We start from the raw sequence: 13851 nt of genomic DNA, 5'->3' as shown, positions 1-13851 counted from the left end.
ACTATCAAAGTTGTGACTGTGTAAACAATACTAAATGTAGACTCTGAATCTATGTTCAGAGAAAATTTTACAATCCACCCTAGTAGAAGTAGTAGTCACACTGGGAAATATTCTTTAAAATTAATTATACTTTCAAAATGAAGGCATATTGTATATAACAGGACTATGACTATTTTGAGTGAAGACTTCACAAATGCTCGATTTTCAATATATATATATTTATATATCACACACATATATAAATACATATATATTTAAGCATTTTAAGGGAAAGAAGTATGACTTGTATTAAATCATTTCATAACATTCTAAAATACTTTGCATCATTTTAAATCATTTTTAAAATCTCTCCTGGATCACATCCTGTTATGGACATATATATCATATAATATATGTATATGTATACACACTATGTATGTATGTATGCATCTCAAAATTTGATTTTAAAATAGTTGAAACAAGACAAGTATATTCTGAACATGTCCTATAGGATGTCCTATAAAGATAATAATTTCTGTTTTGCTTTATTCCTAAAGCCTGAGAAAGCCAGGCCTTAGGAAAATGGTCCCTTAGCTAATGGGAATTAACAGCCCTCAATTTGATCTTAATTTTTCAGCTCAAGACTGCACATATTTTTTTTCTTCTAATGGGCTAATGAGGTTTTTTCTTATATAATAAAGTGTAAATAAACCACTCCTAATTAAATTTCTTTGATCTTTTTTTCTTTGGACAGGGTTTCCAAAACTGTAGTTGCATCAAATCTTCAAAAAATGCTTCAGCCTCTCTTGGACTATGTGGTAGTACACCAGCCTGCTCTCTGATGTTACAGTACTTTCTAATATTGTCAGCACTCAGCAGTTTCATTTATTCTTTAGCTGCGATACCTGGATACATGGTCTTTCTAAGGTATGAAGATTCTTCTCTTAATGAAGATCATCACTTTGAGCTGCTCATTGTTTTAAAAAGTTTCCTATTCTTTTGTGTAACTATGTGAGTGATCCTTGAGGGCAAGACTTTCTTCTATTTCTTTTGTATATCCTACAGTGATTAAGATTATATAGGGTTCTAATATAGCCCATGCTCTAAGTGTTGCTGGTGGGGTTCTTGACTACCATGGTCAAGAAAAATATCCATATGTTATTCAATCTTGGAAATAATTTCAACAGCTAGTTACTATTTTTCTTTAGCCCACATTTTTACCAGTCCTATCCCTTGCTCTTAAGAGTAAATAGATAAAACATACCTTTTCCTAACCGAATATGAGAATGACCAAGTTATATAGATTATTATTATAGATGCCTTGCCAAATGTTGGAAAAGGGACAAAAATTAACAAGGTAAACAAAACGCAAAGCATAATGCATTACCGTTGCTTAAACAAATCATATTTGTTTGTAATCATATTTGTAATGTAAAAAGTACATCTTGCCATCTTCTTTGCATCTTTCCCAGGCTTATGCCTTAAATAGTCACTGGCTTTCCAAGACCCCACAGTACCAATTTCCTGATGACAGAATGATGATAAAGTTAATGAAAGTAAATAATAGCTTGTAAACCTATAGTAAACCACTTAAAAGGAGACTGGGAAATCTTTCTTCTCCATGCTATTGTATTAAAGTGAGTGAGAGGGTTGAAAACTCTGTTAGTTAAAAGAGAAGTCAAATGACCCACCCACCAAACAACAACAACAAAATCTGAGGGCCATCTGAGACTCAATTAAATAATTTGGTGCTACTGGCATCTACTGCTCCTCTGCTGAATTATATATGCGCCTTGGCCCCCTCCCCCAAGTAAGTTGGTGAAAGCTGTTTTGAAACTAGGCTTTTGAGTATGGCCCAGTTTTTATTTTTTTTACCATCCCATCATTTACTTGAAATTTAGCTTAGTTGCATATGAAACTGCAACTTTACATCCGTTTCATGGCTGCTCCTAGTCGAAGTGTGTGTTATATCTTTTCAGTCACCATTTTGACAGGCTTTACTTTGATATTTTTGTCAATAATTAATCTAGTTTGTGGAAGTTTTAGTCCATGAAATGAAGAGGAGCAGTATATGGCCCTTGGATCCTTGCCAGTTCTGCCTTCTGTTATTTCTTTTTTATTTATCAGAAGGACATATAAATGTAATAAAGAAGGCAGTGAGATAATGGGGTGCATTTTATTTTTACCTTGGATCATATGTCTTAGGATTATAGAATTTTAAAGCTGAAAGGGAGCTTAAAGTCCATCTACTCCATTCCTCTGATTTTACAGTTGTGAAGACTGAAGTTAAGATATAAAAATGATTTATCCAACTTACATAGTTAACAAATAGCAGAGCAAAAATTTGAATCATGATCTTCAATCTCCAACACCAGTGCACTTTTCCCTTCATTACTGTTAGTAAAGAGCTAAATTCCATCTCCTTCCTCTAGTCTCAAGTCCTTACTAACACTCCACTATACATATGTAGTTCTAGCCTTTAAGGAATCATGTCTTAAGGAGAGATGAGATACTTACATATGGGCAGTAAAAGTTGCATAAAGCCACATAAAGAGACTTGTCTAGAACTCCTTTGCAAAAGAATAATATGTTGTTGTTTTTGCTTCTCATTATCATAGTACTGACTGACTTAACTACTAAAATAACTTTTATTAATTTAATTAATAATAATAATTTATCATTTGTTCTTAATAATTAAATTAATAATATTTTTTATTAATTTAGAATTTCATCTTTCTGGGGCCAGTCAATTCTTCATGAATAAGAATTACTTGCCAAATAAGTCTAAGAAAGCAAAACTGAGGAATTTTTGTTCATTGACTGCCACTTTTCTTCTGGAGCTTACCCGCAGATAGCTAGCTGTTTAATTACAGAGATGGACTCATGAGCATAGTTAATTAACTGGAGGGTGTAAAGGTCTTAAGTGAAGTAGTTCATCAGCAAGTCATAGAGATGATTCTTGTGGAGCAGAGGTTCTTCCACCTTTTTTTGTGTCATGAATTCCTTTGGCAGCCACTAGTACATATCAATGTACTGGCCAACGTCTCTGATTGATTCAACTACAACAATAACTGGGTTTTTTCTACATTCTTGTCTTATCCATAGCTCTAATTTTCTCAGTTTCTAGGCTCAACAGCAGCAGAGCAACCCTAGGCAAAATTAGAATGCAGTCAAAGTTAGCCTTGAGTGGCTCTGGACTTTCTTTTTGTCTTCCTATGCTGACCATTCCCATTCAGTCTTTATGTAGGGTTTCCATTTATCTATTTAGCCCTCATCATAAACTGTATCCCTTTTCTGACTAAATTGTAAGCTCCTACAGTATAGAAACTATGTAGGTTTTATAAAACTTAGAGGTGAGTTCTTGAGTTCTCCAAGGTGCATCTCATCATGACACTTTGTGTATAGCAGGTACTCAATTAATATTTAATGAGTAAAAACCTGCTGTAACAAAAGAATCCAATATCAAATATCATATCATTTATACTTTAGTGTGAATGTAAGTTCATGTGTTACCTCTCCTAGGGGTATTTGCATTTTAAGTCATCATCAATTGTGAAATAAAAGACTTTGCTTCCTATCACAAAAATCAGAGACATCAATAAGCCTGAACTATTGGGGAGAAAAGAAGGGGGAAGGTGTTGTAGAAAGAGGATTGGGCTCAGAGTTTTTATAGCCCTGGTTCCCCTACATTCTAGCTATATGACCATAAATAAGTTATTTAACTTCTTCAAACCTCAGTTTCCTCATCTGTAACAAAGTACAAGTCCTTTTCAAACATGAATCCCTGAAAGTTAATCCCAGTTTCAGGTCATGCTTTGGGTCAGCATCTCTTCAACCCATCTCATGCTTCTTTTTGTCAGATCAGTCCTGAAAACACATTAACTCAAAGCAAAGGCACTTAAATAAATAGAATAGCAAGGGAAATAACAAGGGGGAAAGCTCTCATACAATCTGGGAATACTTTCCCACAGACTAGTTAGGAGACAGTGACACTAGATAGCCTCAGAATTATCAACTCCTTCGTCAATCAGACCCAACTGCCACAACTAGAGAGTGCTTCAGGTCAGATTTAGCTTTGAAAATTCCTTAAGTCAATTCCCTCGAGTGAACCTGATATTTGTGTGATATTAGTGTAAGTATATTTAATCCAAATACTTCCATGACTCTATCGAGTAGTCTATATTCTCACAGATTACTATGGTAATTTATTTAATAAACAACAACAACACAGGGTAGAACTGGTAACCTTTTTCCTGTATCACTAAAGCAATATTCAAATCACTTCTCTCCTTGCAATAAAATGGAGAAAATAGTACTTACAGTAACACTTTCATAGGGTTGTTTTGGAAAGCACTTTATCCAGAGTGCTACCTGAATAAGATATTCTGTTTATTATAACCCTTGAAATCAGAAAATATTGGTTAGTCCTGTCAGGTAGCTCCTTGGGTATTTTCTCAATGGTCTTTTATTTGTTCTTCCTTTCCTTCCCAGTTTGACTTCAGGAAAAAGTATGTTCTGCAAAACCCTTAAGCTGTTAAAATTCTATTATTCTGGACACACACAATTTTGATCTTTGAAACAATCCCATAGCAAGCCTGGTACTAGGTGACAAGATTGGCATCTCTCTTCCTTTGCTAACTTTCAAACCATTTCAATTAAACCAATATTTATTAACCGCTTAGGTACATACAGCACCCTATTAGGCTCTGGGTTGGTAAAGAGGTAAATAAGAGAAGATTCTGCCTTCATAGAGCTCAGTCTAGTTGAGGAATGAGAAATGAACACAGATAATTATTGAACAATAATATAAGATAATTGCATTTGAGAAGTATAAGACCAAGTGCTATGCATAAGTACAAAGTCAATCAAGCAATCAAAAAGCATTTATTAAGTACTTCTTCTACACTAGAAACTATATCATTATGATAACATTTTTTCAATGTGTTGAGTTTTACTGAATTAATTTTTTTTCCTCTTCTTCTTTTTATTAAAAAACGCCTTTGTCATAAGGAATGGCTCTCTGGGAGAATGGGATGAAGAGGGGAGGATATCTGCAGTATACAAACAAAAGATATAAATAAAAAATATTTTTTAAGGAAAAGAATTCAACAGGTAAAGGCAGGGGGTGGTCAGTTAGGACATTCCAGACATAGATACTAGTTTGAGGAAAGACAATGAGCTAGATAAGTGAAGAGCAGGACACCTCCCTCCTCTAATTAGAGAATGATCAGAATGTGACCATCAGACTCAGTGGTCATCGGTTGGTTCTGCTAGACTCTCTCTTTGACACTGAGAAGGTTTTTAAGTGCTTGTGTATCTGGAAACAACTGTAGTATAGAAGAGGGATTTGGGGGGAATTTACCAATAGAACTTTAAGAAAGAAATGAAAAGACTGTACAGAAAAGTAAAGTCTTGTTTGGTGGATTAAAAAAAATAGACCTACTTTCAGGAACACAGAGTGTAGAGAGAGAGGTCATTTGAGAGTAGGTTGGAAAAGTAAGGAGGTTCCAGTTTGTGGAGAACCTTAAATGACAAAGGAATTTTAATTTTACTTGGGAAATGATAGAGACATATTTTGTTTTTACCAGAGAGGTGACATGACCACATCTATGCATAATAAAGATCAGTGTGATAGCGGTAAGAATAAAAGGTATAGAGGAAGGAGTCAATTCAATACAAGAAGACATGTTTAGAGGTCATTGCAATATTCCAAGAATGCATAATGGGAAACCATAAGAAGGTGGCAGCAGAGGGAATAGAAAGATGGGAATAGGTAAAAGAAATATGATAACAAAGTGCTAATGAGCTATAAAGGCTACAAAGGAGAAAGGATGAAAGTAATAACAATGGTGATCTAGTCACAAACAGTATAATCACTCCCTGGATAAACAGAAGATGGCTAATGCTAATCATCCATGCAAGCTTCTCAAATGAGTAAAGTTGTCTGAATAAGATGTATGATTTGTAGGAAGTCTTTTCTAACCCTTTTTTTATTGGCAGTATGACTTTATTTCATTCTTCCTCCCTCTCCCAACCCCAGGAGTCTCAAGCCCAAAGAGAAAGCTCTTGGTGTGGGTCTACACATGCTATGCACAAGGATATTTGGTAAGATGAGTTATTTGTCCCCTCCCCAATATAATAAAAATACAAATGAAACAAAAACTGAAGGTTATATAAATTATGTAGTTTTATCAGGGTAAAATTCTAGTACATACTTTCTTTCTGTATATTGATGTTACTTTATTTTAATAGATAATTTAATTTTAACTTCTATCAACATATGTACATATTCAAACATGTACATATATAAAGACAAAAAGGTAAAATAAACAAGGAAAACAACAAACAAGAAAAAATTCAAACAATACACTTATAAGCAAAACAAAATAAAATCCCAAACCTTCTAAACAATTCATATAAACAATAGAAAAAGTGGTTTCAATTGATTATACATGTAAAGATATCCCTTATTTGTTTCTTGATAACAGAAATTGTATGCATTAACTTTAACAAGGTAACATCAACATTCTTTGTCTTTACCATGAGTTTTGCTATTTCTTGATATCACCCTTTATATAACATTCTTTTGCTCCTCCTTTCATTTCATATTTTCACATTATTATTTCTCCATATTCCTCACTTCTGAAGAATTATACTTATATTGAACATTTTATTCCCCATTCCCCAATTGTTGGTCATATAATTTATTTCCAGGTTTTTGCTAACAAATTCCCCTATGACTTATTTCTTCATTCTGCCTCAGCCATAAATAGACACAGCCACATTATTAAGTGTTCCACTTCTATGATGAAAAATTCTGAAATTTCTTTATATGACTATAACTTTCTACTTTTCTATCTCTCCCTACAACACTCTCCCACTATTACCTTTGCTAATCTGATGAGGTTGAGGTAGAACCTCAGAATTGCTTTAATTTGCATTCCTCTACTCATAACTATTGACATCTTTGATTTCTTCCTATGAAAACTACCTTTTCATATCTTTTGATCATTTATGTTTTATATTTATATTTATATTTGTATTTGTTCTTATAAATTTGAGTTAGTTCTTTATCGGGGAAATATGCTGCAAAAATATTTTTCCTAATTACCTTGTCTCCTTTTTACTTTTAACTTCATTGGTATTATTGGTGCAAAAAATTTTTAATTTTATAAAATCAAAATTGTCCATTTTAATTTCTGTGATAATCTCTATCTTGTATTTGTCAAGAAATCTTACCCTATCCATAAATATGAAAGGTATTTTCTTCTTTGTCCTTCTAATATCTTCATGCTGCCATCTTTTATGTCTAAGTCATATACTCATTTAGAACTTAACTGTGGTGTATGGTGTAAGGTGTTAGTTGGCACATTATTTCTTCCAGATTTCTCTCCACTTTTTTTAGCAATTTTTGTCAAATAGCAAGTCCTTATTCTAGTAGCCAGAGCCTTTGGGTTTAAGGAACACTATATATTGTTTTCATTTGCTTCTGTATGTCATGTAATCCCTTTTTCTCTTAAAAACAAAATTTTCCTCTCCATCCTGCACCCTTCTCTCAGCTGTTAAAGGGTTTAAAAGAGCAGCAAAAGAGGATGTCCTAAAAAATATTTATAAAATTAGCCAAACACATCATAGAATAGTAAAAATGGAGGAAGGAAACAAATTTTTATTATCTTCTGTGTGCCAGGCACTGTGCTAAGTGTTTTATAGATATTATCTCATTTGACCCTCACAATAGTCCTGTGAGGTAGGTGGTATTATTAACCCTATTTTACAGTTGAGGAAACTAAGGCAGACAAGATAAATGACTTGCCTAGGGTTAGACAGTAGTACTTGTCTGAGGAGGGATTTGAATTTAGGTCTTCTTGACTCCAATTCCAACACTCTGTCCCATATACCACTTAGCTGCCAAAATATCCTAATGTAGTATTTCTATGTGAATCACTCATCATCTCTGGGTTAAATTTTTCTCCTTTGGAAAGAACTGTCTTGTGGGCTTAGCAGGTTAAGACCCCAAAGCGATGTTATCTTCCTAATTCTCCAGTAAAGAAAATTTCCTTTGATTCCATATTAACTTTACAAGATAGGGGTAAGAAGTAAACTTGTAACTTCACTAGTATAAAGAACTCCCCATGAGGCAGCTAGGTGGCTCAGTGGATAGAGTACTGGACCTAGAGCCAGGAAGACCTGAATTCAAATTTGGCCTCAAACATTCACTAGCTTGGTGACCCTAGGCAAATCGCTTTACCTCTGTTTGCCTTAATCCACTGGAGAAAAAAAAATAGCAAACCATTCCAGTATCTTTACCAAGGAAACCCCATATGGGATCACAAAGAGTCAGACATGACTGAAAACTGACTGAACAACAATATCAGGGAACTCCACCATAAGAAGACTCCCTCCACCAATTCAGGTTGGCACCATCTAGTCTGCTTGAGTCACGCTTAGACGTTAAAACTAGAGTTTAAATTGCCCAGGGTTGCATAGCCACTATGTCTCAGAGACAGAATTTGAACAGAGGTCTTACTGGATCCAAGGCTGACTTTCTATCCACTATACCAGTGGTGCCAAACTCAAATAGAAATGAGAGGCACTAAACCATACACAAAGATCAATGTGAACTGCACATTGACTTAGAAAACCACATATTAGTATTATCTATATTTTATTACATTTTTATTTATTTTCTTAAATATTTCACAATTGCATTTTAATTTGATTCTGCAAAGTCATAAGTATCCTGGGCCACACTGAGGCTGGCCATATGTTTGACTGCCTCAGATTGAGGAACTAATCTCTAAGGGGGGACAAAAAGAAAAAAATATGAAAACAACATTACAAGATACTTCTTGATCTTATCAATCAATTTTTTTTTTTGTCTTAGCTGGAATTCCAGCTCCCATTTACTTTGGAGTTTTAGTAGATTACACATGTTTGCACTGGGGAACTTTGCGGTGTGGGAAACCAGGAGCCTGCAGGATATATGATTCCATCAACTTCAGGTAATAACTGTTATTTACTGGACCACTAAATAAAAGGCCCTCTATTGAGGTATACTTTCAGTAAAGTCCTACATAAATTCCTCATTATGTCTTGAAAGTGATCGTGTGTGTGTGTGTGTGTGTGTATGTGTGTGTGTGTATGTTCTAAAAGTTCTTCCAGAGGAGAACAAACAGAATTAGGTCTTCCCAGCTAGAAAGACTCAGTTGGATCAGATGACAGACTGTATACCTGAAACCTGAGGACCTTCTGAGAAGTTCAGCACAATATGATGTTGGTGATCAGCTAATGAATTATTCTGATAACAGCTCAAGAAGACTCTTTACTAAGAGGACACAGGATCACAGGATTATGGATTTGGTGTTGGAAGGAACTTCAGAGCTCATCTAGTCCAGCTTCCTCATTTTAATAGATAAGGAAACTGAGGCCCACAGAGGTGAAATTACTTACCCAAAGTAATTCAGGTAGGTAAGCAGCAGAGTTAGGACTTAAACCCAGGTCCTCACACTCCAAATCAAGCATTCATTCTATCACACAATGCTGATGTGATCTGTATTGGTGAAGCAAGTACCTAACATGGTGAAAGCATGCATTCTTGAACTATTAAATAAAGATATAGTAGTACCAGCCTTATCTAGGGTTTCCTTTAAGGGACAATGATTTTTCTATGGCATTATTTTTTCAGTTCTTTAAATGAAGCATGTCCCATAGGTTTTAACATAATGCAATTTTCTTTCTCTGTTTTCAAAATAATAGTAGGCATTTATATAGTTCCTCAAGGTTTGAAAAGAGTTTTACTTACATTACCTCATAAAACATAAAAACTCAGATCACAAATCATGACCAGTGAAGATATGTAAAATGTTGTGTAAACAGTTATAACATTCATAGAATCATATAACTAGGGTTTCAATAATAGCTAGGATTTATATCTCATTTGGTTTTCCAAAGATAGAAGGAAAGAAAGATAATAGATAGATAGTTAGGATAGGATAGGATAGAGAAATGATAGAGATAGATAGAGATCATCTCATTTGTCAGTCATTCAATAAACATTTACTAAGTGCCTACTATGTGTTAAGTACTGAGGATACAAATACAAAAAAAAAGAAAGCCTGTCTCTGCCATCCAATAACAATCTAATGGAGGAAGATAATGCACAAAGGGAAACTGAAAAGGATCCAGGGAAGGAGGGTCGGGGGAAGGCAGGGAGGGAGTATGTGATGCCCAGACATGGTGGAGGAATTAGAGAAGTCCCAGAATAGTGCATCCAGATGAGAAGATTTGATCCTTAAAACAACCGTGGGAGGCAGGGGCTATTATTATTCCCATTTTATAAATGAGTAAACTGAGACTGAGGCTGAGAAAAGTTAAGTTACTTGCCCAGTGTCACACAGCTATTAAGTGTCTGAGGCAGGATTTGAACTCAGGTCTTTCTGACTCCAACTCCAGTGCTCTATCCATTGTGCCACCTAGCTGCCTCTTAATGACCTGAAGGAGGTCATCTAGTCCAGCCCAGACTTGAGCAGGGCTCTTTTTGCCAATATTCCTGACAAACAGTAGGACAGCCTCTGCCTGTCCACGACCAATGACACATCATTTTTATACAACTCTAGTTGTCAATAATTATCAAGCTTGATGATACTGACTAGTTGGGACATATAATACACTGATTTCCCCTTGGTTTGGGTATCTCGATGCCACCAACAGAGGCCTATTTATTTTCAGCTCCATGTTTTATTTTGGGGAGCTACAGATTGGTCACTCAAACAAAAAAATATAGAATGATAGATCTTTAGCACTGGAAGGGACCTAAGTAGTTACTGAGTTCAACCTCCTCATGTTACAGAAAAGCTAGGAGGTTAAGTGACTTGCCCAACATCACATAAACTGTGATGCCAGGACTTAGGTCCAGGTCTTCTGACTCAAAATCCAGTAACCTTTCCACTATACCCCTCCTATATTCTCTCGAAGTACATTTAGTCTTTCCTGGAGGGGACAGGGAAGTATTCTTAATTAACCACAAAAAAATTTTGTGTGTGTGTGTGTATATATATATATATGTGTGTGTGCGTGTGTATATGTATATGTATATATAATATATATGAAGGCATGCACATATTTACACATATATACATATACACATCAATATAAACATATGTATATGTATATATTATATATAAAATACATCAGCATATGTATGCGTATACATAATAGTCATTATAATTAGGGCAGGGATCATGTCTTACTTATCTTTGTCATTCCTAGTGCTATCCCTTATACACAAAAGGAATTAACAAAAGCATTGTAGTATAGTGGACAGAGCACAGGATGAAGAGTCAGATGACCTGGGTTAAAATCTTGGGTCTGCCACTTACTAATAGTGTGACCTTGGTCTTATTATTCCACTTATCTGGGCCTCGGTTTCTTCATTTGTAAAATGAGGGTGTTGGATGTGGTGATCTCTGAGATCCCTAACAGCTATAACTGTCATGAAACAATGAGACATTAATAAAATTATAGCAAGGATAGCCTATGCTCGTGCATAGGCAATTCAGTGTTTGAGAGTGGATGGGTGTTCAATGTACTGCATGACTGCATAAGATCTTATGGGTTTATGTTTCTTCACAGAACTATGTATCTTGGATTGTCAGCCATCTTAAGAGGAGTGAGCTATGTCCCAGCCTTGCTCATTGTATTTATTTTGAGAAAGCAGTTTCTGCCAGCTGAAAGCAATACTACAGTGATGGAGATGGTCGTTAAAAGGCAGGAAAATGAAGAGAAAGAAATAAATAAGCAGTCTGTATATTTAATAGAAAATGATATACAAACAAAATTTTAATATTTAGCTAGAAATTATTTCTCAGAGTGGGAAACCACACTGCACAATTTATTCATTATCAAAATTGATCATAATTTTGTTCTCATTTAGTGATAATACATAGTGATGTTTTTCTTTTCAATATGTTTTATTGATGCTTTTTGTTTTTAAATCACAGTCCTTTGTGGAAATACTCCCTCCTACCCAGTTGGAAATGGAACTCTCTCTTACATTAACAAAATACTCAAAAAATTAAGTAATGACCAAATCTGACAAACATGTACATTTTACCCTCATACTCCCTCTCCTCTCTGTTGAGAGGAGAATATGTTTCATTGTATGTTCTCAGGATCACTACTGATTTTTCTGTTACTCAGAGCTCATCATCCTTTTAGTGATTTTTTTTTATTTGCATTATGGTAGTTACTGTGTTTATTGTTCTTTTGTTTTCATTTATTCCATTCTGCATCATGTTATACAAATCTTCCAGTTTCTCTGAATTTCTCATTTCTAACTGGATAATATTTAATTACATACAAATAATGCAATGCTTTTAACCATTTCCAATTGATGGTCACTCACTTTGTTCTGGTTCTTTGCTACCACAAAAAATGCTGCTATGAATATTTTCATATATTTTGAACCTTTGTTTCTCACAGAAGAAAAAAATAAGGAATAGTCCCTGATACTTTTCTTCTCCCAGTCAAAAAATATGAGTTTATTCTAATTATACCTGAAACACATGTACTGTTCACATATGTAAACCCATGTCTACTCTACTTTCTGTCTTACCATGGATGGCCTGCCTCCTCTATCTTCAAGGTTAGTTCCTACTGAGACCTCATCCATCACCACCAAGGATCCAAGTATTCAGGGATGCAACCACTAAGGAGAATGGAGGTGCTGCTGAGACTGATATTACTGCCACCCTCCTTGAAACTTACTATGCCCTCTTTGATCTCATATTCCAGAAAATACTAAGAGCCTAAGTCCTAGCCCCTTTCAGGGACCAATCTCTCACAGGGATTATGATCTCCTTACTACATGGAACAGTTGGTTGTCTTTGCCATCCATAGAGGATACATCTATTCTACTTCCCTATGCTGCATCACCAAACACATTTGTCATCTTTGAACACAGCACGTAATAAGGCATCTATCATTTCCAAGGGCTGAGTCATTTAGAAGATGCTGCTGCTAAGGAGGGAGAATGTCTTCCTAATACCACCACTGACACCACTAACAGTTGTAGCCTTGGCCTCTCATTGGGATAGCAATAGAGATTCAACTTATTCAACAAACATTGATTCAGTGACTATCTGGACAGCATTGCAATAGGGAATAGAGATCCAAAGACAAAAATTAAATAGTTCCTGCCTTCAAGGAGCTTACCTTCTATTGGGTTTATGCAACATATACACAACTTAATCAATATAATATAGCACATGTACCAGGTAATACCAATAATTTCAAGAGGGAGAGAATACCAATAACTAGGGGAAGCATGAAAAGGCTGTATTTTGGAAGCAAAATCTAAGCTGTGTTTTTATTTTTTTAAAAAAGGAATTCTATAAGGCAGAGATGAGAAAAGCATAAATTCCAGACATATGAAATTACTTTCATAAAGACACAGAAGTGAGAGAAGGAATGTTGTGTATAGAGAACACCAAGCAGAACAGTTCAACTAGAATAGAGCATCCCTAAAGAATAGCAATATAAAATGGGAAAGGAGAAGAGGAAAGGAGCCAGATTATGGAATATTTTCAATTTAAGGCTGAGTGTGTTTGCCTTGAAGCTATGAGGTAGCCACTGAAGGTTTTGAGTTGGAAGGGGACATGATCATATCTATGTTTTAGAAATATCAATTTGCAACTCTGTGGAGGATATATTGTCAAGGGGAGTGGACAGAGTTAAGAAGCTATTGCAATAGTCCAGGCAAGACGTCATAAGCCTAAGAATTTATTACCTATCTGTGTATCCATTTTTATGAAAAACTACATTAAATCTGGCCCAAAAAATGCAGCCTAAAGAATAGACATGACAGATTCTTTT

The 13851-nt window shown here is 35.1% G+C and overlaps 1 protein-coding gene across 1 annotated transcript in view; it reads left to right on the top strand.

Annotated features, from left to right (window-relative positions):
- SLCO1A2 (solute carrier organic anion transporter family member 1A2) overlaps positions 1–11821 on the top strand; it is a 56941-nt gene extending 45120 nt beyond the window's left edge. Inside the window, exons 11-14 of the mRNA XM_027838854.1 lie at positions 734–906; positions 6020–6084; positions 8864–8981; positions 11611–11821. Coding sequence (XP_027694655.1) covers positions 734–906; positions 6020–6084; positions 8864–8981; positions 11611–11821 — 567 coding nt within the window. The remainder of the gene's footprint in view (positions 1–733; positions 907–6019; positions 6085–8863; positions 8982–11610) is intronic.
- Positions 11822–13851: the final 2030 nt, after the last annotated feature.

Source organism: Vombatus ursinus, unplaced genomic scaffold (genome assembly GCF_900497805.2).
Source record: "Vombatus ursinus unplaced genomic scaffold, bare-nosed wombat genome assembly UNPS02014830.1, whole genome shotgun sequence".
In the NCBI taxonomy this organism is placed as follows: domain Eukaryota; kingdom Metazoa; phylum Chordata; class Mammalia; order Diprotodontia; family Vombatidae; genus Vombatus; species Vombatus ursinus.
The sequence above is the reverse complement of the archived record's forward strand: the minus strand, read 5'-3'. Positions and strand labels throughout refer to the sequence as shown.